Below are 21,511 nucleotides of genomic sequence, written 5' to 3'. Positions count from 1 at the left end.
TCATGATTTAACTGAAATATTAGCCTGAATTACTGTATCCCATATAACAGGCAATTTTAAAAGAAGCCTTCTTTAAAAGAAGCATTTGTTACAGCAATGAATATGTTTGAGTTTGTTACCAGCTGGTGATAGAAGTTAAGAGGATGAAATAGGACATATAACCATTTCCAAGACACACACAATTTTCTCTCCTTTGACTTCTCCTTATGACTATTAACACACATAAACAAACACATATCAGCTTATAACTAGTCTGAACTGAACACCAGGTGCCAGAGGCAGAATGGGGACCCGTCTTCTTCAGCTCAGACTAATGCATCTCGTAGTCCAGGTCATCTACCCAGTCAGAAATAACAACCTGATGAGTTTTGGGGCTCCTCGGGCTGCTTGGATCACCAGCTATTTCCCACAAAGCTCCTCCCAAAGCCACTCACCCTGACAGGCAGCTTGGGTGGGACTCATCTGACGCTAGGAAGTCATCAGCTCTAGTGCCCTTGGCTCCCCTCACACAGCCGGAGCCAACGTGCCATTCATCTCCCAACGGAGCCATTTCCATCTCATCAAGTGACTCACACCCTGCAGAGCTCACCTCTCTCCGGTGACAAGTGGGGGTCTGGGGCAAGTAGCTCAGATGCGGGTGTCATCCACCCCTTGTTGCTGGGCTAATGCCCATCCCTGCGAGTACTGCCCTTGCTCACACCATCTCACTCCTAGCGTAGGGGCTCTACCACCCATCTCTGAAGAGCTGCAAATCCCCAATGTCATTTTTCACCTCTATTGACTTTCCTTAGTGAGGCTCACTACAGTTATGATACATTTTGGCAATCACTTAAAATATTACTGCTCATTTCCCTATCTCTAAAAGACGATAAAGATGAATTACTGGGTAAAACATGAAGCCTTCATAGCACTTGGGTTTTAAATCAGAGGAATTCAAAGGAGGATAAGGATAATAAGCCAATATATTATGATATTGTACCCAAGTCCTTAAAGAGGTGATAACTGTTTCTTAAAAACAGCTGGAACTTCCCCGCCAAGAAATTCAGCCAGCCCACTGAGTTATGAACCAACTCGAGAGGTTGACCTCAATCCCTAAGTTGTAAAACCAAGAGATTTTTATTCTACTTTTGAGTAGATACCTTAACAGGACTATAACCACACAGCAACATTATGTAGCCTGTAGATTTACCATAATCAGGAATTTACCATTAACTGCTCGGATGTGCTGAAGTGGGCAGAACAAGATGCATGAAACCCAGTACCTCAACAGCGCTGCAAACTTCCACGGAGCCTCAATGACAGCTCTACAAAATGCCTTTTCTAATAGAGGAGAGACAAAGAAAAGCAACAAAGCAAGAAGTCTGCACCCTTGCAGGGATTTTAACTCTTGGCTAAAAACACAACACCAACAAGGGTTTAAATCTGGAAGCGTCTGAGAACTATGAGGCACATCCTGAAAGCCAGCAATGGCTGAGATCAAGGCCAGCGATCCCGGTTCATGTCACAGAATCATCTCGGTTGGAAAGGACCTTGAAGATCATCTAGTCCAACCTCTAACCCAGCATTGGCAGTTTCCAACTACACCAGATCCCTCAGCGCTATGCCGACCCGACTCTTAAAGCCCTCCAGGGATGGGGACTCCACCAGCTCCCTGGGCAGCCCATTCCAACACCTAACAACCCCTTCTGGAAAGAAATGCTTCCTAATATCTAGTCTAAACCTTCCCTGGCGCAACTTGAGGCCATTCCCTCTTGTCTTATCACTCATTACTTGGTTAAAGAGACTCATCCCCCCTCTCTGCACCCTCCTTTCAGGGAGTTGCAGAGGGCCATGAGGTCTCCCCTCAGCCTCCTCTTCTCCACACTAAACCCCCCCAGTTCCCTCAGCCGCTCCCCATCAGACCTGTGCTCCAGACCCTGCACCAGCTCCGTTGCCCTTCTCTGGACACGCTCGAGTCATTCAATGGCCTTTTTGCAGTGAGGGGCCCAAAACTGAACCCACTCATCAAGGTGTGGCCTTGCCAGCGTCGAGTACAGGGGGAAGATCACTTCCCTGATCCTGCTGGCCACGCTATTGCTGATACAGGCCAGGATGCCATTGGCCTTCTTGGCCACCTGGGCACACTGCTGGCTCCTGTTCAGCCGGCTGTCAATCACCCCCCCCAGGGTCCCTCTCTGACTGGCAGCTCTCCAGCCACTCCTCCCCAAGCCTGTAGCGCTGCTGGGGGTTGTTGTGGCCCAAGGGCAGCACCCGGCATTTGGCCTTATTGAAGCTCATCCAGTTGGCCTCAGCCCATCGCTCCAGCCTGTCCAGGTCTCTCTGCAGAGCCTCCCTACCCTCGAGCTGATCAACACTCCCACCCAACTTGGTGTCGTCTGCAAACTGACTGAGGGTGCACTTGATCCCCTCGTCTAGATCATCAATAAAGATGTCCTCTGTGACAAGCACCGGGCAGCTGGTGGGAGAGAGCCACTGCCCTGGCAGACCAGTTTCTAGTAGCAAGAACGGTATCCAGTTACCACTCAAAGTTTGTGGCACAAGTACAAACGAAAAATAATTCTGAAAAGGTTATCTTTGCCCACCCAGCATTACTCAGGGAGGCAGTCCACAGGCGCATTCAAGCGGTGGATACAAACGTGGCCCATCCCCTGAAACCACAGCCCATCCTCCCTCACAGGACCTGCTGGGGCACAGTCCCAGCCTCTGCTCCAGTGCTTGGTGCAGAAAGCAGCTCAGCCAGCAGCACTCGGCACCCTCAAGACTGCCGACACACACGGTGAAGGAGAAGAGAAAGGTGGCCGTGTAAACATGTGCACATCAGCTACACGTCTCAGAAAATGCTGGTTACTGGTGAGCATCCTGCCTTCCTTCGAGGGCATCTGTGCTGGGAACGGTTCCAGGTTGCAAACGCAGTATCAAGAACCATGAGAATGAAACAGCAACAGGAGAGCCACTCTACAGAGCACTACACCAGTTCTTGGGGGTTCAGAGACCCCGTTGCACTTGCTGAGGATAGGATGGGTCTCTGCACGGGCACACACCAGGTGGCTGGGATGGACGGGCAGACATCAGAGCTTGGGCTCTGGCAGAGTGCTTTGGCCACACTGATGATCAGAGAAGTGCAGGACTTCATTCATCCAGGCTGTGGTTCAAGGAAAGAAGCTTCTGAAAAACTGATCACACCTTTTCTTGCCTAAAATACAGTTTTAACTAATACATGCATGCTCACAATAAGGACTTGAGGCAACCAATCATTCTTTCATACCCCTGAGCTGTACACAACCTGGCGTGCATCAAGCAGCTCCTGCAGAATAGTGCATTTAAACTGAACACTTACATCAGTTTTGGATTTGCAGGTCTCTTGCCTGTCTCTTAACATCTTGTCAAGGACTCCACTCCTGCACCAGACATTAAATACAGTTTTCCCATGCTGATATCCCACTTCCTGGGGAAAAAAAAAAAAAAGAGAGTAGAGGAAAAAAAGTAATTAATAGATAAAAAAAAAATTATGTCACATCATCTGCAAATCAGTAGGAAACCCAGAACTCTACCCCAAAGCCAAGATGTACCTTTGCTACCTTCCAGCCTTAGCTACATAAGCTGTTCAGCCTAAGAATTAGGGGAACGATTAAGCAAACAAGGTGCTATTTTAAGTCCAAACGTTAACGTGACCTTTGACCCCACAGTATGCAATGAAAAGTGCCACCTGACACAACTATTTTTACAGCAGAGGCTTCAGGAAGGCTGCTCACAGAATAAAGCCATAAAAAGAGAAGCTTAGGATGCATATGTACATGCCCTTCCAGCACTGGCTCACTCTTTGGAAGAAGGTAAAAACACAAATTACTTTGTGTCTTCGCCACTCTTGGCTCAAGAAGAGCCAAGAAAAGAAAACTTTTCCAGCAAAGAAAAGTTACCATAGGGCACCTGGTTCCAAAACCTCTTGCAATAAGCCAAGGCAGACAGCACGGAACATGCAAGCATCACTTTGCTGGAGCAGAAATGACAGCACATGGACAGCACCAAAGCCACAAACGCCACGCTCTTCTAATTTAAAAGTATAAAGGAATTTGTACTTGGAATAATAACATGGCACTGCATCATCAGTGTGGAAACAGATGGAAAAAAATAAACCGATGGCTCCAAGTTTTACTCTTTTTCTAACAAAACAGTAGAAATGGTGTTGAAAAATCAAATCGAAAGGACGCGGCAACAGGTGTCAGGAGTCCTGGATCCTATTTCCAGCTCTCACACTGGCAGCGTGCACTAAACCTCGGGCTCACATGGCAAATCCGAGTGCTGGAAGCAGCCCTGGCTGAGCTGGTATTGTCTGTGTGGTTTTTGGACCAGGGTTCAAAGCACGGAAGGCACTCAGGCTGGAATTCACCTCTCATCATCTATCAGCCTCTCAGCCCAGGGTGGATGTGATTGCTCAGGAGGAAAAGGGACCTGACAGATCTACAACCAGCTGGGTCAGACTGATCTGAAATAACTGCGAGAACCTGAGCTCTGGGAAATCACATGCAGCCAACATCCATCTAGGCTGATACAGAAGAGGAGTTTTGACAAGAAGAGGGGATCTTTGTTCTTTTGAACATGCTGAATGGTTATATGGTGCCCATTTTTATTTTCTGCAAAATCCAGGTACATAGCTGAAACCAGAAACCCCACCACTTCATAGCCTGTAACAATAAAGGAATGCCTAGATCGCCCATTCCTCAAAGGTCAGCACAGTTTAAACCTTCCCCGTGGACAGAAGTTATTTAGCTATGCTGCAGGCAATGAAAATCCAGGAGGATGCTGCCCCTCCATACCTGCAGTGTCTCATGCCAAGAACTTGCTCACAGAAAGTGACATCTTTGAGAAATGGCACTTTTCTCAAGTTTTATTCCACTGAGAAAAATTTGCCTGGCACCTTTAAATCTCTTTAACAACACCAAATTAGACAGAGACAGAACAATACTTGACAGCTTACTATCTGTTACTGTGATGAACTACCAGACCTGTTTGTCGAGGTTTTCAAAATGGCCAGGGCACTCCATCTAGCAGATAATATTATTTCTCGAAGTCTTAGATCCACCATTGGCAGACAGCACTGTTTGCCCAGGAGCTATGAGACATCAAATATCCTTGAGAAAATATTTATATTGGGGAAATAAGCTGGTGGTTTGGAATAGCTGCTGTTTGGTCCTAAGGACTCTCTCAGATGTGAATCTGCAGGGCTTAACCGATTTTGTTTAGTATTTATGACAGTATCAGAGCAATCAATGTGCAGCCTAACGAGTACTGTAGGTTCTCGCTACATCTATAAAGGAGATTGACTTAAAAGAAAAATTGAGGGTGGGGGGCATGTTTTGAGCCTAGAAGAGCAAAGCTATGCAGAAACACCTGAAGATGGAAGATGCCTGCACGGCTGAAGCAGGCAAAGAATGGAAAGAGACAGTAGAATACCTTCCTTGACAAGAGACAGTGAGCCAGAACTGCTACCATTACCTCAACCTGGGCAGAGACTTTTTGTTCTGAACGCTGAATTATGTCACTAAGACAATTCAACTGCACATCTGGAGTCAATTCTTCCCAAGCTGGTTTCTGACACATAAACAAACAAAACTAAATCCCAGAGACACGTAACCTGGGACTACCCTTTTTACAACGTCCTTCCACTGACATTGGTGCCATTTTCCTGATACTCTATCAGGTGCAGAGGAATTGTGGATGATATGTTTTATTAATAGAAGTGTTGAAACGTTAACTGAGCCAGATATTTTAGCATGTTGCCCTCCATTTCAGTGATTCATGGCCTCCCTTACAGACTTCTTCAAATCTTTCATGCGACAACAAGCTACAAAAAGAAGGGAGAGAAATTACACCATTTGACAAACCCCAACTGCCCAAAGCAGCTCAAACACCCAAGAGTTTTTACGAAGCAGCTGAGCAAGAACTGTCATAAAACAGTGAGGCAACTGATCCGTTCACAGGTCATTATAAAATCAAGATTAGTAACTCAATTTCTGCTGCTAATCCAATCTCACAGCCACGATATCATTCCACGGCATTATTTAGTGTCAATTATTCACTCTGTGCCAACTGACTTCTCTTACTCTCCAACAGCTTAGGCACTAATTAGCACCACAAACCAGCAGATCTCTGTGGAACAGCAATATGGGGGCACTGCCTTCCCCAGGATGCACTTACACAGATTTCATCAAATTTCCCAAAGTCCAGGGTACCGTATCGGTCAATGGGCGGCCGGATGTACTCGCAGTAGTCGCTGTTCTTCACCATCTCCAGCTGCCTCACACAGCACACGTACGCAAGCCGCGTCTGGATCTCGGCCATATTCAGCACCTGCCAACCAGGCCAGACACACCAATCATGATTAATTCAGAAATTTAATTTCAGAATATATTCTGTATTCACAATGGAGAAAAAACAAGTTATCAATTTTTTTTTTTTTCCCAAGAGTGCAGAGAAGCCTACTGAAGCCTTCACACATCAGCACCTCCATCTGTTTCCCAGGCAGTGTGGACAGCTAGACAATGAATCTCCATCATCAACAGCAGAAAGGGAACTGCCTTCAAACATGTTTCTGTAGTTCAAGGTTGAATCGAGCCTTTCATTCTGGGATATAGTGGTACCTTAAAGAGAGAGATCTGTGCTGAGGTGAGAGTGGCACAGTGATCCTTCAAGGCAGAAATCAGTGATGATCTCTACAGTACCAGGGCAGAGATTTCACAGAACAGTTGAGGTTGACAAGGACATTGTAGAGAGGTTGGTGCTGGTCTCTTCTCACAGGTGATTAGTGACAGAACAAGAGGGAACGGCTTTAAACTGCAACAGGGGAGGTTTAGACTGGACAGTAGGAAAAAATGTTTCCCAGAAAGAGTGGTCAGAGAGTGGAATAGGCTGCCCAGGGAGGGGGTGGAGTCACCATCCCTGGATGTGTTTAAGGGTCGTTTGGATGAGATGTTGGGGGATGTGGTGTAGGGGAGAACTTTGTAGAGTCGGGCTGAGGGTTGGACTCAATGATCCCAAGGGTCTTTTCCAACCTGAATGATTCTATGATTCTATGACCTCTCCAGATCACCTAGTCCAACCTTCCTGGCTCAAGCAGGGTCAGCTGGGGCAGTCTATTCAAGACCACGTCCAGCTGAGTTTTGAATATCTCCACAGATGGAGACTCTACAATCTCTCTGGTTGGCCAGTGTTTCACCACCTCCAGTAAAAAAAGTGTCTTCTGGTGTTCAGAGGGAATTCCATGTTTTCAGTGTGCCTATTGCCATTTGTGCAGTTGTAATATTTCACTGGGCACTACTGAAAAGAGTCAAGGTCTTCCACTTTCCCCCACCAAACACTCCCACTACATGCTGGGAGCAGCATGGTCAACTCTGGCAAGGCACAGCAGGGCACTCCACAGCTGCACCAACTCCAAAAAGCCACTTCTCAGGGAGACCAGACCTCTTCAGGTAAGGGAGTTATCACAGAGGAAGACTTCAGAAAACAGAGCAGTACCCACAGTTTATAGTATTTTTCCCAACTTTGAGAAGCACAAACAAGTATTTTACTTCCAATTCCAACAGGGGAATGTGTTAATTGTAGTTGGGAGGGAAGAAATAAAAACAGCATTCACTTGGGGGACAGCTGCAGAGCCAGATAATTTAGGAAACGCAGAAAAGTAACAGAACTGACCTGACCGCATGCAACAAGAGAAAAAAAAATCACGCTCTGCAGTCCTGCATTTATCGTAGCAATGTTAATTACTGCCTAGTGCTAAAATTTCCCTAAATCAACAGTTCAGAGACATATAGGATAGAAACACTGAACTGGACAAAGTTACTACTTTTATTGGTAAAACTCATAAATTCTGACTTCATCAAAACTTAATGCACCTCTAAGAAAAGGTTTTTTTTCTCTAACAATCCTACCATCCCTTCCCAGAGGGAGGCTCTACGCTCTGCCATGTCACTGCCTTTCCTCTGGTGTCAGGGCACTGTCCAGCTGTCTTCACCCACAAGTGAGAGCTCAAACCCAAGACAGATGACGGTCTGTCACCAGGCTAGCTCCCTGAATGACCAAGGGGAAGCTTCCTGCTCTGTACCTAAAACCAGCTGTCATTTTAATATAGTCTACAATACCTTGACTTTCTCAGCCAGTGGATTCCATCTCTTCCAGAGCAGCCACCAGCCAGACAAGCAGTCGCCGTAGTTGGTGAGGTCTGTCTCATCCCGGCTCCCCACATCGATGGCGATCACCACCTTTGCACCCATGGACCTCGCAACATCAGCTAGTGGGAAAGAAGGTTCTATCAGTACCAGTGCTGCCAACCCTGGTGCTGCTCACCCAAAGCTGAGTTGCTTACTGCTAGGGAGTACACAGCCTGACACCGTACCTGCCATGAGTGTCTCTGAACAGCCTCAGACAGAAACATTTGCAGCCACTCTCCCCCTCGGGGAGGCTCCCACCCTCCCTGCTCCATGTTCATGGCAGCAAGCTGCCCGCTCTGCACCGACCGAGCCCCTGCGTAACCTCAGGCTGAGCTCCCATTGCTGAACTGCTGGTAAACATCACTTATGGGGTACGTTTTGTCCTGGACTGGTGGGATGACCTGACTCTCTCTGAGGCCACGCTGTCACCAGAACCCATGTGAAGGCAGCAGCAAAACTATACGGCAGAGAGTAGGAGGGAGGAGGTGGGACACACACAGCTCGAGTCCACAGTTACACCACAATAGGTATAATGTGAAAGAGCACATTAAACCCACTTTAATTCTACTTCATGCAGCAGTTCTCATGAGAACAAAAGATCTGGGGAATCTGTAGAGAGAACAAGCGGCAGTGGCCTTAAAAAGAAGAGTCAGCAGTGCAGGGGTCAACCCTGCAGATAGAAGGTAATAAAGGAAAGGAGCAGCACAGGAACCAAACAGCAAGGAGAGGCTGGGAGGACTTCAGTCTAAGAACAGCTACGGGATCTAAGAGAAAGACTCGTATTTGGAAGTGGGAAAGAAATGAAGCAACACTTCCTACTTCAAGGTCAGTAAAAGGACTAGCTGCAGCCTTTGGATACAGGCAAGGATTTAGGGAAGTGCCAAGGCAGGGAAGAGAGGGACACATACCTCACAGAATTAATTTATATTTCTTCCACACTCTCAGAGTCCAAGATAGTTGCAGTTTCCAGAATAGTTATGCGTAGGAAAACCACAGCTCTGAAGAGCCAATTTAGATGCTTAATATAGACACTTCTGTGCAGGTGGAAAAGGTGCTTTGGTTTGCAATTCAAACTTTTGCTTACAGACACAAACGGAGAATGTCAGATGCAGATTTTGGGGGTCTATTTTGTGTTATTTCCATTTCTGGTTTTTAGGCAAATACAGCCCTGATGGAAAAATAGTCTGTTGTCTGGAACATGTAAATGACTTCAGCTGCTCAGATGCAGAGTCTCTAACTTCGGTTCCTTCCTATTTATTTGTACACAATTACAGTCACGAACTGTAATGACACCATATATCTCTCTTCTATCTTGGCCACGCTCCTGAGCCACCCACCTTTCAATGCTTTCTGACTACAATGACAACCCTGACATAAAACACATCCCAAACACACACAAGTGAATTCACACGCCTTGGACCCTTTTGGATTCAGTCTTCAGAACCCCCCAAACTCCACATCACTCTTTTGAACACCACGTGATTCCACCTCTGCCACATGCCAACAGCTAACCAAGACACCAGTGTCTGTCAGCTGAACCCTCCAGCCTCTGCATGACACCAGTGTGAGCAGTGAAGAGTTCATGCTGCTGCCTCCTCAGAATTATTTCTTATTCAACTGATACTTTTTGAAAAGAAATTCAAAGATAGATTATATGTTTGCAGTCTAATTTCTGCTCTCCCATTTCAGTGAGCACTAAAATAAATTCAAAATTAGTTTGGAATTGTATGTTCAGATTATGTCTATTAGGAAATACTTTGTAACAAAAAATAGTCCTAATAAAGCCATGTTAAAGCAAACACCTAGGAAACTTGAGAACTCCTGGTAACCATTTTGAGATTAAAGGCATCTGCAGTATTTCTCCTCGTTTCTTTTTTTGGAGGGGAAAAAAAAAAAAAAAAAAAGAGGACAAAGTTTTGCAGACTGTTTGCCAGGCTGTGTTCTCCTAACTTCTTCCCAACTGATCCATGTGCCTACCTGGAAGATTGTTGATATAACCTCCATCCATCAAGAGGTGCCCATCCTTCGGGTCACAGAGAGGAGGCATATACCCAGAGAGGGACATGCTGGCACGGACGTATCTCCAGAGAGAGCCTGCAGGAACGAGAGGGAGGGAATGATAACAGCATTAATTACTGCCACAGAGGTGGGATAGGCTTTTGCACTCATTAAAATAATCGGGAGATAGAGGCTCTCCTGAGAATACTGTTAGAAAGTTATTAAAGCAGTTTATTATTTTCTATACCATAATCCAGGCTAGGGGAAAAAAAAAAAAAAAAAAAAAAAGGCTATTCAGACATACTATCAGGCAAAGGCCTTAGAAACCACAGTTTTAAGCCCATGCCTCATATTTATGGTCTTCAAGGAGATTTCAGCATACGCCTGACTGCGGGGATCATCTTTAGTGCTTTGTTGAGCTTACACCGATAAGGAAAGGAAAAGGCTTCTCCTGGGGACAAAAGGAGAAAGAATAAGCAGATTGAAGTGCAGCTAAAGCCATTATGTTCTACAGAGATCTACAAAAACCTGACTTTTAGCAGCAGCTGAACATGAAAAATATATGCTGTAGAAGTCCAAAAATTCCGTTTTCTCTGTTCTGTAATAAGCAAACATTTTCACTTGTAAAACCAACGCAAGTGCACTGGAAGTGCACTTCTCTCTTAGGACATTTCTGCTATTACTGCTGTAAGGAAGAAAGTTACAATCTTTTAAAATGTTAGAAACAGAAAGTTTAATCAAGCAGAAATTGATTGGATCCGTTTCCTGTAAAACATTCTGCTTTAAGGCTCTTATTTACTGATTTCTCTCTTAACATTTGCACCAGCTGAATTGGGAAGACACTGCAGTTCTGAAGAGGCCAAAAGTCTTGTCTGAGAAATGAATCTTTAAAATATCAAAAATAAATCAGACCTGCAGTGTTAGCTCACTTCTCAATAATTAACTGCTTGGTGCTTCAAACAGCAACTCTTTCCAGCAAACTGGGAATTGATTTTTTTCTTTTCTTTTTAAAATATATAACGGTTCTGTTTCTAATTATAACCTAAGCACTCCTACTGTTTAGCACAGGTCAACACTGGCAGATTTGGGTTTTATTATTAATAGTTTTAGTTGAGCTGGAACTTCCACCCAAGAAAAATGCTGACTGCTTGTGTTACACTCCACAGGTGAAAGCAAGATGGGAAATTGCAGCAGCTGGGAACTTCCTTCCTCTCCTTTCAGTGAATTCTGGAGACAACCATAACCATTCTCCAGATGATTTCTATCCTTAAACTTCCACAGGGACAAGCAGCTGGATGGAGTGAGTTTCCTGACCTCAACTGGCTTAACCTGCTGCAGAATGAGTATACAAAACTTCTAAGAAAGGTTAATCCTTTTTTCTGCTTTTTTTAGCTCCCTTGGCTGTCCTTGGTCCACAAAGCCCTGGTGTCAGTGTAATTTAGTGGTTCTGTATCCCACGCCTCAACAGCAGGAATGGAGAGTCTCACCTGTGCCAGCTGAAAAGACAAAACATCAGAGACGTGGCAACAAAGGCTTCAGCTACCCAAGGAAATATCTGGGGCACCTGGTAGGTTCGTACTGTCCTCACTGAAGCCTGAGTCACTGCGCCGTTACCCCAAATAGCCGACAGCTAAAGCAAGTGTCCCACAGGGCTGCCACCACGTCCTGACAGCAGAGCAGACAGCTCGGATCTTTCTCCTCTGTCCTGTCAGTAAAGCTCGTTACAGTTTTCCACCAGAGAAATAAAGAGGACTGGACACAAATGAGAACCTAACCCAGCCTCTGCTTCAGGCACAGGAGTCTTTATGGGGAAAACAGCTTCATTTATGGGGAATTTGAATCTTAAAATGCTTTGCTCGCATTAGGTCTGATTTAAAGCTAAAACACCTGCACTTCACAGGATGTTTTAAGGAAACAGAATGGCGTCAATGGACCGATTTTCTCTCTGAACAGTGAATACAGCATCTCATTTAATTTCTTCCCAGCAGCTCTGCTCCTTGTTATCTGTGTACAACCACAGTTTGGCACTCGGCAAATAACAGAGAAGGGAGAAACAAAAGGAAAGACAAATTCAAAGGCGAGGCAAATTCCAGGAACAAGAGGTGACACTGAAGTCTCAGGCCTGCTGCTGGAGAAGGCCACCTGCACACTCACCATCCGTGTGGACCCTCATTGCTGAGGCAGTGATGTCGGTTGTGATAGTGAAGTAAGGAATCCACAGATCCTGCAACAGAGGAGGTCCCAATTTTACTAAATCTGTAACCTTGCATTTAAACTAAAACCCATGTCTAGCACAAACCAAAGCAACAATCTCTGTATCTTAACAGACGGAGCTGCAAACACAAACGTCTGCATGGATGGAGAAAAAAAACATCAGCCCTGTGTTTAAGTTCATAAATGTATTTATTATGCAAACATTTCACTCAGAACAAAGGCAGACAAAAATCCATATTTCCTTTTTTTGATAACAAGAAATACTTGTTCCAGAAGACTGTCCAGCATACAGAGCAGCACAGAAACCTCATCACTCAAACTAGAGTTCACCTTCTTCCTGATACTTGTTTTTCTTTCAGATGAAGTGTGGGGGTCTGATGATAACTCTCATCTAAAGAGATCCCTAGGCTGTTTATTGCTGGAGGACAGTACTCAGGGAAGACTGACCTTTTATATATTTGGTTCTTACCTAAGTCGCTAAATACCTGCTGCTTGTGGCCTCCCCTGGAGACGTGTCTCTAAGCTAGAAAGAGCTTTGATCTCACCCAGTACAGCCATTCTTGCATTTCACCCAACTGTTTCCACTCAAGGTAATCCCAGAATCATCCAGGTTGGACAAGACCTTGAAGCTCCTCCAGTCCAACCATGAACCTCACCCTGACCGTTCCCAACTCCACCAGATCCCTCAGCGCTGGGTCAACCCGACTCTTCAACCCCTCCAGGGATGGGGACTCCCCCCCTGCCCTGGGCAGCCCATTCCAACGCCCAACAGCCCCTTCTGCAAAGAAATCCTTCCTAAGAGCCAGTCTGACCCTGCCCTGGCGCAGCTTGAGGCCATTCCCTCTTGTCCTGGCGCTGGTTCCTTGGCTCAAGAGACTCATCCCCCCTCTCTGCACCCTCCTTTCAGGGAGTTGTAGAGGGCCATGAGGTCTCCCCTCAGCCTCCTCTTCTCCAGACTAAACCCCCCCAGTTCCCTCAGCCGCTCCCCATCAGACCTGTGCTCCAGACCCTGCACCAGCTCCGTTGCCCTTCTCTGGACACGCTCGAGTCATTCAATGGCCTTTTTGGAGTGAGGGGCCCAAAACTGAACCCACTCATCAAGGGGCGGCCTCACTAGTGCTGAGTACAGGGGTGAGATCCCTTCCCTGTCCCTGCTGGCCACGCTAGTGCTGATACAAGCCAGGATGCCATTGGCCTTCTTGGCCACCTGGGCACACTGCTGGCTCCTGTTCAGCCGGCTGGCAATCACCCCCCTCCAGGTCCCTCTCTGACTGGCAGCTCTCCAGTCACTCCTCCCCAAGCCTGTAGTGCTGCTGGGGGTTGTTGTGCCTGTATGTTCATCCACTACACAGAGCAAGTGTTCCATAATCGTATTCACCATGGATTAGCATGCAACTACTCAGTTCCCCCTAACCCCAAGTAGCAGGCAGCATCTTCCGTGTCTCAGTTCCTGAGACACCACAGCCCACAATGAAGAAGGAAGAACATGAGTCATGACCTCTTGATTAAATTACGTTCCATTTGTACCTCATGGCGATGAAGTTAAGGGTCATGTCAGCAGGAGATGCAGAGCAATGCCACTGAGACCCAAAGCTGCCTAGAGCCGAAGAGGACAACACAAAGCTTTGCAGCATTACCTACAGGAACAAGGGATCCTGCAAGGTACATCTTCAAGACGACCCCAGAGGTTGCTTGCGATAGCGCAGGGTAAAACAGCAGTGAGGAGTGTGGTACATAAGGAGGATGATATACATAAAGAATGGCCTAGCCAAGTGTTTTAACAAGTTTATTCAGTGGGGCTAGACCAAATCAACAAGCCCTGCTTCTGGCAGGGGAAGTTCTCACTTGTTTCAGCCATGTCTGTACTCACACCCCACTAGCTGGAAAAACTGAATGGGAAGGTGACCTCCCAACTGCACAGGAGTTTGTCAGAGAGAGGATAGTTTTGGAAAGTCTCCAAGGTGTCTAGTGAAAGGGTAGCCTGCAAAGGGGAGGGAGAAGGACTTGTTTGAATAAATTGAACTTATGCCCAGAGAACAACAGCTGACAGTTCTCTGTCAATCAGCAAAGCTGAATCAAGACTGAAGAGGCAAACCTGCCTTCCCAGCCAGTCAGCCTCTTTGTTCACGGGAGAAGGTGTCTGAGCCTTCTCTAGCACAGCTCTGATGTGCCTTAAGCTCAAGCCAAACAAGGGTCTGGACTCCAGCTATCAGTATGAGCTGAGAAGCACTCCCTCTCTGGTCAGTCTGTATTTCTGGTGTAAGTCTCTGTGCTGCTCAATACAAAATTCTCAACTGCTGAGAAGAAGGTTTTTTTCTAGTAAGTTTAATCTCTTAAGCAGCTCTGCAAAGATGGTGGAATTGGGAAGGACTAACAGATGCTGCACAAGTATTACAACCCATCTGGTATAAATGCCATAGGAAGGCGGATGAATAAAGTGTGACTACGGGAGTATTAGGGGTGCCTCTCCATGCTAAAGATATTCTGATGATCGCAGATCTCACTGCATCGACCACATTTTAAGCAAAAACAGGGTAATGGGGAAAGAATTCTGATACTTCCTTTCATATTCATGCAAACACATGCACAAAGGAAACTAAAGACCTATCACGCAATAATAAAGACTGTGTTTCTCAGCTATTGTTCCATTTATTTTGGAGACAGAGCATTATTTGAGTCTGAAACAGGACTTGATAGAAGCCTTTTCTGATTCCTCACACCTGACCCTCCTGCTGAGATGACTTGCAAGAGCATTTTGTGCTTCTGGCATAGGGAATAAAAATTCTAGAGCCTGGTGGTCTCCCGGAAGGATGAGTAAATTCAGAGGAAAATAACTGTATTTCTTGAGAAATATCTTCCAAGTGCCCTGCCCTGGATTTCTGCATGCTTTCCTGGAGAAACTTGCACAGGCTGATCTCTTGTGGAGTGCCTTTGGCTGACATCTGTAGCAGCAATCACGGGGGTTGCTGGTAACCAGGGCTACCCCACAAACAGCACTGCTGGGAATCAGGAGACACCTACGTTACAAGGGTTGTTAGAGAGCAAATTTAAGAGAAAATGGAAACCTCCCTTTCAATGTCAGAAATAACAGTTCAACGTAAGTGCTTCTGCTCCCTGGCTCGGATACAGAAGAGGGATGAGGGCACGTGTGAGAAGTGCCGGAGTGCCACCTCACAGCTATGGGTAGTGACAATGAGAATGTGGCCCAGTGCTTCCTAATTTTAAGCTTTTATAGAGACACAAGGGCCAGTACCCAGCCCAGCCCAGCCCCTCGGGTGGGAAGTTGTCAGGGTCTGCTGTGATCACTGTGGATCCTCCCAGGAAGGAGCAGTTGTGGCCAAGCATCCAAACACAACTTATGTTTGTAAGGCTATAATTAACTCTTATTAATATGTATTTCCACTTGGAAATCACCCCTACCCACCACCCTCCAACAACACTCCAACTACTGAGAAAAGATGCATGTTTCCAGTCTGGACACTTTGAAATAATGCTTTAAGAAAACATTTGTTCAAGGCTCAACGCTTCTTAGTTCAGCTTCTGTTACTTTATAAGTTACCATTTACACTTAGGCTGCTTTCAATTTCCATGCCTAGTGACACGACTGGCTAACCTGTGCTGATAACATGAATTGCAATGAAGGGGTGATAGCCTCGTCCTTACAGAGCTACACATTTCTCCTTATTTATCTGATGGAAGTCTTCCAACGCCAGGAAATCCTCAGGCACAGATGGAAGGGTTTAGCCTATGACACTTGGCACGTGTGCACAAAGATGATACTGTTGCATGCCTCAGAACTGGATTTCTCTTGGACAAAACCTTCCTGTGACTGCGAGCTTAGAACAGATCATACAATTACAGAGTCACAGAATCATCTCGGTTGGAAAGGACCTTGAAGATCACCTAGTCCAACCATTAAGCTAGCACTGACAGATCCCAAATCCACCAGGTCCCTCAGCGCTGGGTCAACCCGACTCTTGAACCCCTCCAGGGATGGGGACTCCCCCCCTGCCCTGGGCAGCCCATTCCAACGCCCAACAACCCCTTCTGCAAAGAAATCCTTCCTAATATCCAGTCTAAACCTGCCCTGGCGCAACTTGAGGCCATTCCCTCTTCTCCTATCGCTTATTACTTGGTTAAAGAGGCTCATCCCCAGCTTTCTGCAACCTCCTTTCAGGTGGTTAAATTACACCTGTTAAAAATTATAAAAAACAAAAAAAAACCCAATTACACCTGTTAAAAATCGTAAGGAAGGAATCTACTGCATCTTAAAGGGAAGTACAATAAACTGACTGCTGAAATCAAACGCAGTGATAGATAGAGCAGGGGAAGCTGGGGCCACCTAAGCTCAGAAGAGATTTTCTTTCATTTTGTCACTCCTTCTCAAAGCTCTGCTCAGCAGTATCCTACAGCCTCACACCGCAACGTTCACAATGTTCACAATTCACACTGAGTTAACCGAGAGAAGACGCGTTTCGCACCGCCAAGAAGGTCTCGGTGCTTCGCGTGAGGCAGCTCCACGGCTCCGTCAAAGCAAGCGGAGAGCAGCTGGTTTAGTCATCGGACAATCAAGTGTGTTCCTAGCAGGCACTGCTGGAACCAAAGATGGGCTGCTTCAGGAAGGGATATGCATGATTAAAGAAATGAGAGTATGGCTGGTGCTGTCGAAATAACAAACCAAAAATAATTCCAGTCTCAGAAGGACTTATCACTCTAAAACCCGTCGGTTGCCAGCACCATCCATTCTGCACAGCAAAGTGCTATTCGAAGCCACCTGATGATTAATCACTTACTCCCATACTTGCATTTAACGAGGAAATGGTTTAGATTATTTTTAATAAATATATTTAAAGTATACATAGTGTTAATTCGGTACATAATCCTTCATCACAAGGATTCCAAACACAGGAATAATTTGGTGGAATCTGCAAATGAGGTAAGATTGCAAGACGACCCAAACACTCTCTAAGCTCGGTGATCTAGGAAGACAACCACTGATAATGTGCTTTATAAATTGCTACTGCTGAGGGACGGAGGATAGGTGGAATTCTGAATGTGGCTATCAGCTCTGGTAGACCATACAACATCTAGCAATTACAAAAAGGTCACCGTATGCAAAATGGGAAACAACACACTTTAGTGTTATTGCAGTTTTCAACAGGTTGTTCATAAAAACTCACTCGAGCTTCCAAAATAAAACTTAAAAAAAAAGCCAAACCCATTGCTAACCTCTTCAAGACCTTCTACTGGTGTGCCCTAAGGGGCTCTTAGACCTCATTTGCAGAAAAATAATGATAAAACAGTCTCAGCAATTCTACTTCAGTGACACAATTTTAACTTCTGCTCTCAGACAATGGGTTTCCTTTGTCAAACAGAAGTAGCTACAAATAATCCACATCTTGTGCTTTCTGAATCCACCAAAATGAAAGAATAGTTCCTATATTCAATGTAACATCATATTCACAGTCTTCAGTCATCCCACAGCCCCATATCTTATATTAGCATAGAAGAAAGCTACTTCTGCTACAACAGAACACAGTGACATCATTTACTATACATAAAGTGAATAAGCAACCCACCTCTATCTGCTTATCTTTGAAGATGTTGTTGATGCTGTTGTTAAAAGCCGCTCCAGAAAACATAGAGGTTATTGGATACGTCAAGTCTAGAATAGTCTTAAACACTGAGTTCATAACCTAAAAATAAAATTTAAAAGAAGGCATTTCAAAGGTAAATATATGCAAGAATCCATATTAATGTATTCATTAACATATGCAATTTGAGAGACATCACATTCCAGATTCTACAGCCAACATGTTGGAAGCATTGCTATTGTAAGTACAAAAGTTGTCAAGGGGACAGCAATAGAACTACAAAAACTACAACCAGTAACTCCTTGTATGGTGCCATAAATGTAAGACAAAAAGCAGCAAACTCTGCAGCCAGTTTGCAATAAGGCTATGGAAGAATGTACGTTTGCATTGCTTCCCTTCTACCCATAAATCAAAATGTTCCTCTAAAACAGTGTGCACGGGCACAGGTTTCTGCCTTAACAAATGCACATGAACAACACAGTTTAATTCTTGATTTTTTTTTAATAACAAAAAGATATTATTAGTTATCTCCCTCTTCATCCTTTCCACAGTGGTCCATCGGCATGGGAAGGAAATCATCAATCTGTAGGAATCTATATCTTTGTACATCTCTTCTCATTTGTGCATCACACCTGATTTTTCTTCTACTCTGAAATCTTTTATCTGCCTCAGTGTGAGCACTTACAACAACGTGTATGTGATTCTCTGGGACTGCAACAAGGGTTAAGTCAGTCACATGTTAAAGAGCTTTAAACACACTTTCTGTGTATCCATGTCCATTATTTTTCATTCTCAAAGTGAGTTATTGTGCTCTTCACCTGCTGCTTGCTAGTCAGCATTTAGATACTACTACGGGCACTCTACATAGGCGAGATAAACCAGATCTCCTTAGGCTTCTTGGAGCACTATAGATACCTATTGTATTACATGACAGCGGCAGGCACTGTGTCCTGCTTTCGGCTGGGACAGAGTTAATTTTCTTCCTCGGAGCTGGAACAGCGCTGTGTTTTGGATTCAGTGTGAGAATAATGTTGCTAACACACCGATGGTTTAGGATAAGTGCTACTTAGCAACAACTAAGTTAAGGATTTTTTGGTGTCCAATGCTCTGCCAGCGAGCAGGTGCACAAGGAGTTGTGAGGGACCACGGCCAGGAGAGCTGACCCGAACTAGCCAAAGGGCTATTCCATGCCATAGGATGTCAGGCTCAGTAGAGAAAGCGGGGGAGCTGGCCAGGAGGGGCTGACTGCTGCTCGGGTATCGGTCAGCGGGTGGGGAGCAACTGCATTGCTCATCACGTGTCTTCTCTTGGGTTTTATTTCTCTCTCTTTTATTATATTCCTTTTCATTACGACTATTATTATATTTTATTATTATTGGTTTAATTTTATTTTAGTTATTAAACCATTCTTATCTCAAGCCACAAGTTTTACATTTTTCTCGATTCTTCTCCCCATCCCGCTGGGACAGGGGAGGAGTGAGCAAGCGGCTGCGTGGTGCTTGGCTCTGGCTGGGCTTCAACCACAACAGTCCTTTTGGGTGCTCAACATGGGGCACAAAGGGTTGAGAAACCATGACATGCTGTCAAATGTGTCTCTTCTAAACACATGTATACTGTAATTAAGCTTTCATGGATTCTTTTTCTCTTTTTTTTTTTTTTTTTTCCCCCCTGCATTACATCCATGCACTAACCTACAAAATAAAATGATGAAAATACACAAACTATATGGCATTATGGCCACTGTATTTGTCCCATAACCATGCTATTGGTCTCAAATCCTAATAAATCCTAACAAAATTCAGTGCCTCACAGTTAAAATGCAATGGAAGACCAAAAAACCCAGTTAACTCATTTGCGATTAAATAGTGTTTCACTGGATGAAATATTTCTGCTAGATTAAATATCTTCTCTCTCTACATGTTCTCTATAATTTAGCAAACAACCTAACAGACGATATGGCATTGTACCCAGGCAGAGAGCTACAGCATGAAACAGCCTCTAAACCTGCAGTCTACTAAAGGCTCTGTGATCAACATCCAGCCTTTGCTTTACTCTAGCAATGATTTGAAGAAGAGCAGCAGCATTAGCCTACATTGTCATGTCCAGCTGCTTTAAAATAGATATTTGGTATCTGTCCAAGTATAAAAAAACCCGCACAAACAAAAAAACCCAAAAAAATCCTTAAAAACAAGTATATAAACAGGAAACATGGGAGAACATAAAAGCCTTAGCACAAAACCAATTACGAACCCATCACCTTCATTCACATCTTCAGTTTGGGTTCTGATGGGGCGAGGACAGTGTGTCAACCTAACTATAGACATGCTACTCCCACGGCTTCAGAGTTAAACAGAATTAGTTTTGTACTTAAAACAGGGATTTGGTCTCTGACATTACTTAGAATGATTAAATCGGGGAAAGGTATTTACATAAAGTCCTTTATTTAATACTGAAGAAAAATTTTTCCAACTCAGCACCAAACGTCGGGCTATCCTTGTTGCAAATGATCTTAATAATGCTGAGCCTCTACATTTTCCCTGCAATTAATGCTTGCAGTAATCTTGTTCATGAACAAAATACTTCTAATTAACGATTATTTCTTAATATTTTCATTTCTCATAACTGGAAGATGCCCTTTTAGCTGACGCTGATGGCCAAGAGCCTCCCTCAGCCTTCCAAGAATAGCTGCTACCACCTACCGTTCTCAAGATAAATTAAGTTAAAGATCACCCTTTGGAAAGGCAGCCAGAGCCTTCCGACTTCTGCTCCACTTCTTATTTCTCTACAAACCAACGGCAGAAGGACCAACACCAGCGTCTCCAAGAACAACACAGCTTCAGTTCCCCACAGCGCAGTGATGGGAAGCGCAGCCTTAAGGCATCTCTACCAATACTCTAAGGAGAGCATGGGTATTTTGCAATTCTTCATTAACTTCTCATTTCAACAGCTCTGCTGCAAGATGAGCTTTCTTTTTAAAAAGACCTTCAATCCTAAAATTATTTTTAAAAGCTACCCTGTGGTATAAGGCAACTTCAACAAGGAAGGGACAAGAGCAAACACACATGATGATAGACAAAAAAAAACAACCCTGAATTGTAATCCCTGGCAATTTTGTTCTGTGATGCAGAATGGTGGTAAACTGGGGTCAAAAACCAGGATAATCCCAGGATTTTATACTCAGGAGCACTGAAAAAAAAAAGAGCAAGGGTATGGGAGAACTTGTTGCAAGAACAAACATTTAAGACAGCAGAACAGAATAAATATTTTTTAAATGAGAGAGAGCACCCAGAATTTCCTTTAGTGCCTTTTCAGTGTTTATGTATAAAGTTTCAATGAAATAAGCAAAGGAATTCACAAAGAAAAAAATGTTGAAGGTGAAATAAAAACGTAACTCAGGCCCACAGTTTCAGATAAACAGCACTACAGGGATATATTTATCCTGAAGGCAGGAATTACAGATAATGGAAGTTCAGATTTAAGAGGACACTATTAAGAAATCTA

General features: G+C 44.6%; 1 protein-coding gene across 4 annotated transcripts in view; it reads right to left on the bottom strand.

Annotated features, from left to right (window-relative positions):
* The window catches only part of PNPLA7 (patatin like domain 7, lysophospholipase), a 132,046-nt gene that overhangs the window by 10,462 nt on the left and 100,073 nt on the right, over positions 1-21,511 (bottom strand). For 3 of the 4 annotated variants that reach the window (XM_074846622.1, XM_074846624.1, XM_074846623.1), the window contains 6 exons: positions 17,996-18,112; positions 12,357-12,426; positions 10,182-10,298; positions 8,136-8,284; positions 6,196-6,348; positions 3,338-3,445 (listed from right to left, as the gene is read on the bottom strand). In XM_074846622.1, the coding sequence (XP_074702723.1) occupies positions 3,338-3,445; positions 6,196-6,348; positions 8,136-8,284; positions 10,182-10,298; positions 12,357-12,426; positions 17,996-18,112 (714 nt within the window). Of the gene's footprint in view, positions 1-3,337; positions 3,446-6,195; positions 6,349-8,135; positions 8,285-10,181; positions 10,299-12,356; positions 12,427-17,995; positions 18,113-21,511 lie in introns of those variants that run through there. The other variant, XR_012625885.1, reaches the window with a different exon arrangement.

The sequence above is a fragment of the Strix aluco genome, chromosome 20 (assembly GCF_031877795.1).
Source record: "Strix aluco isolate bStrAlu1 chromosome 20, bStrAlu1.hap1, whole genome shotgun sequence".
NCBI lineage: Eukaryota > Metazoa > Chordata > Aves > Strigiformes > Strigidae > Strix > Strix aluco.
The sequence above is the reverse complement of the archived record's forward strand: the minus strand, read 5'-3'. Positions and strand labels throughout refer to the sequence as shown.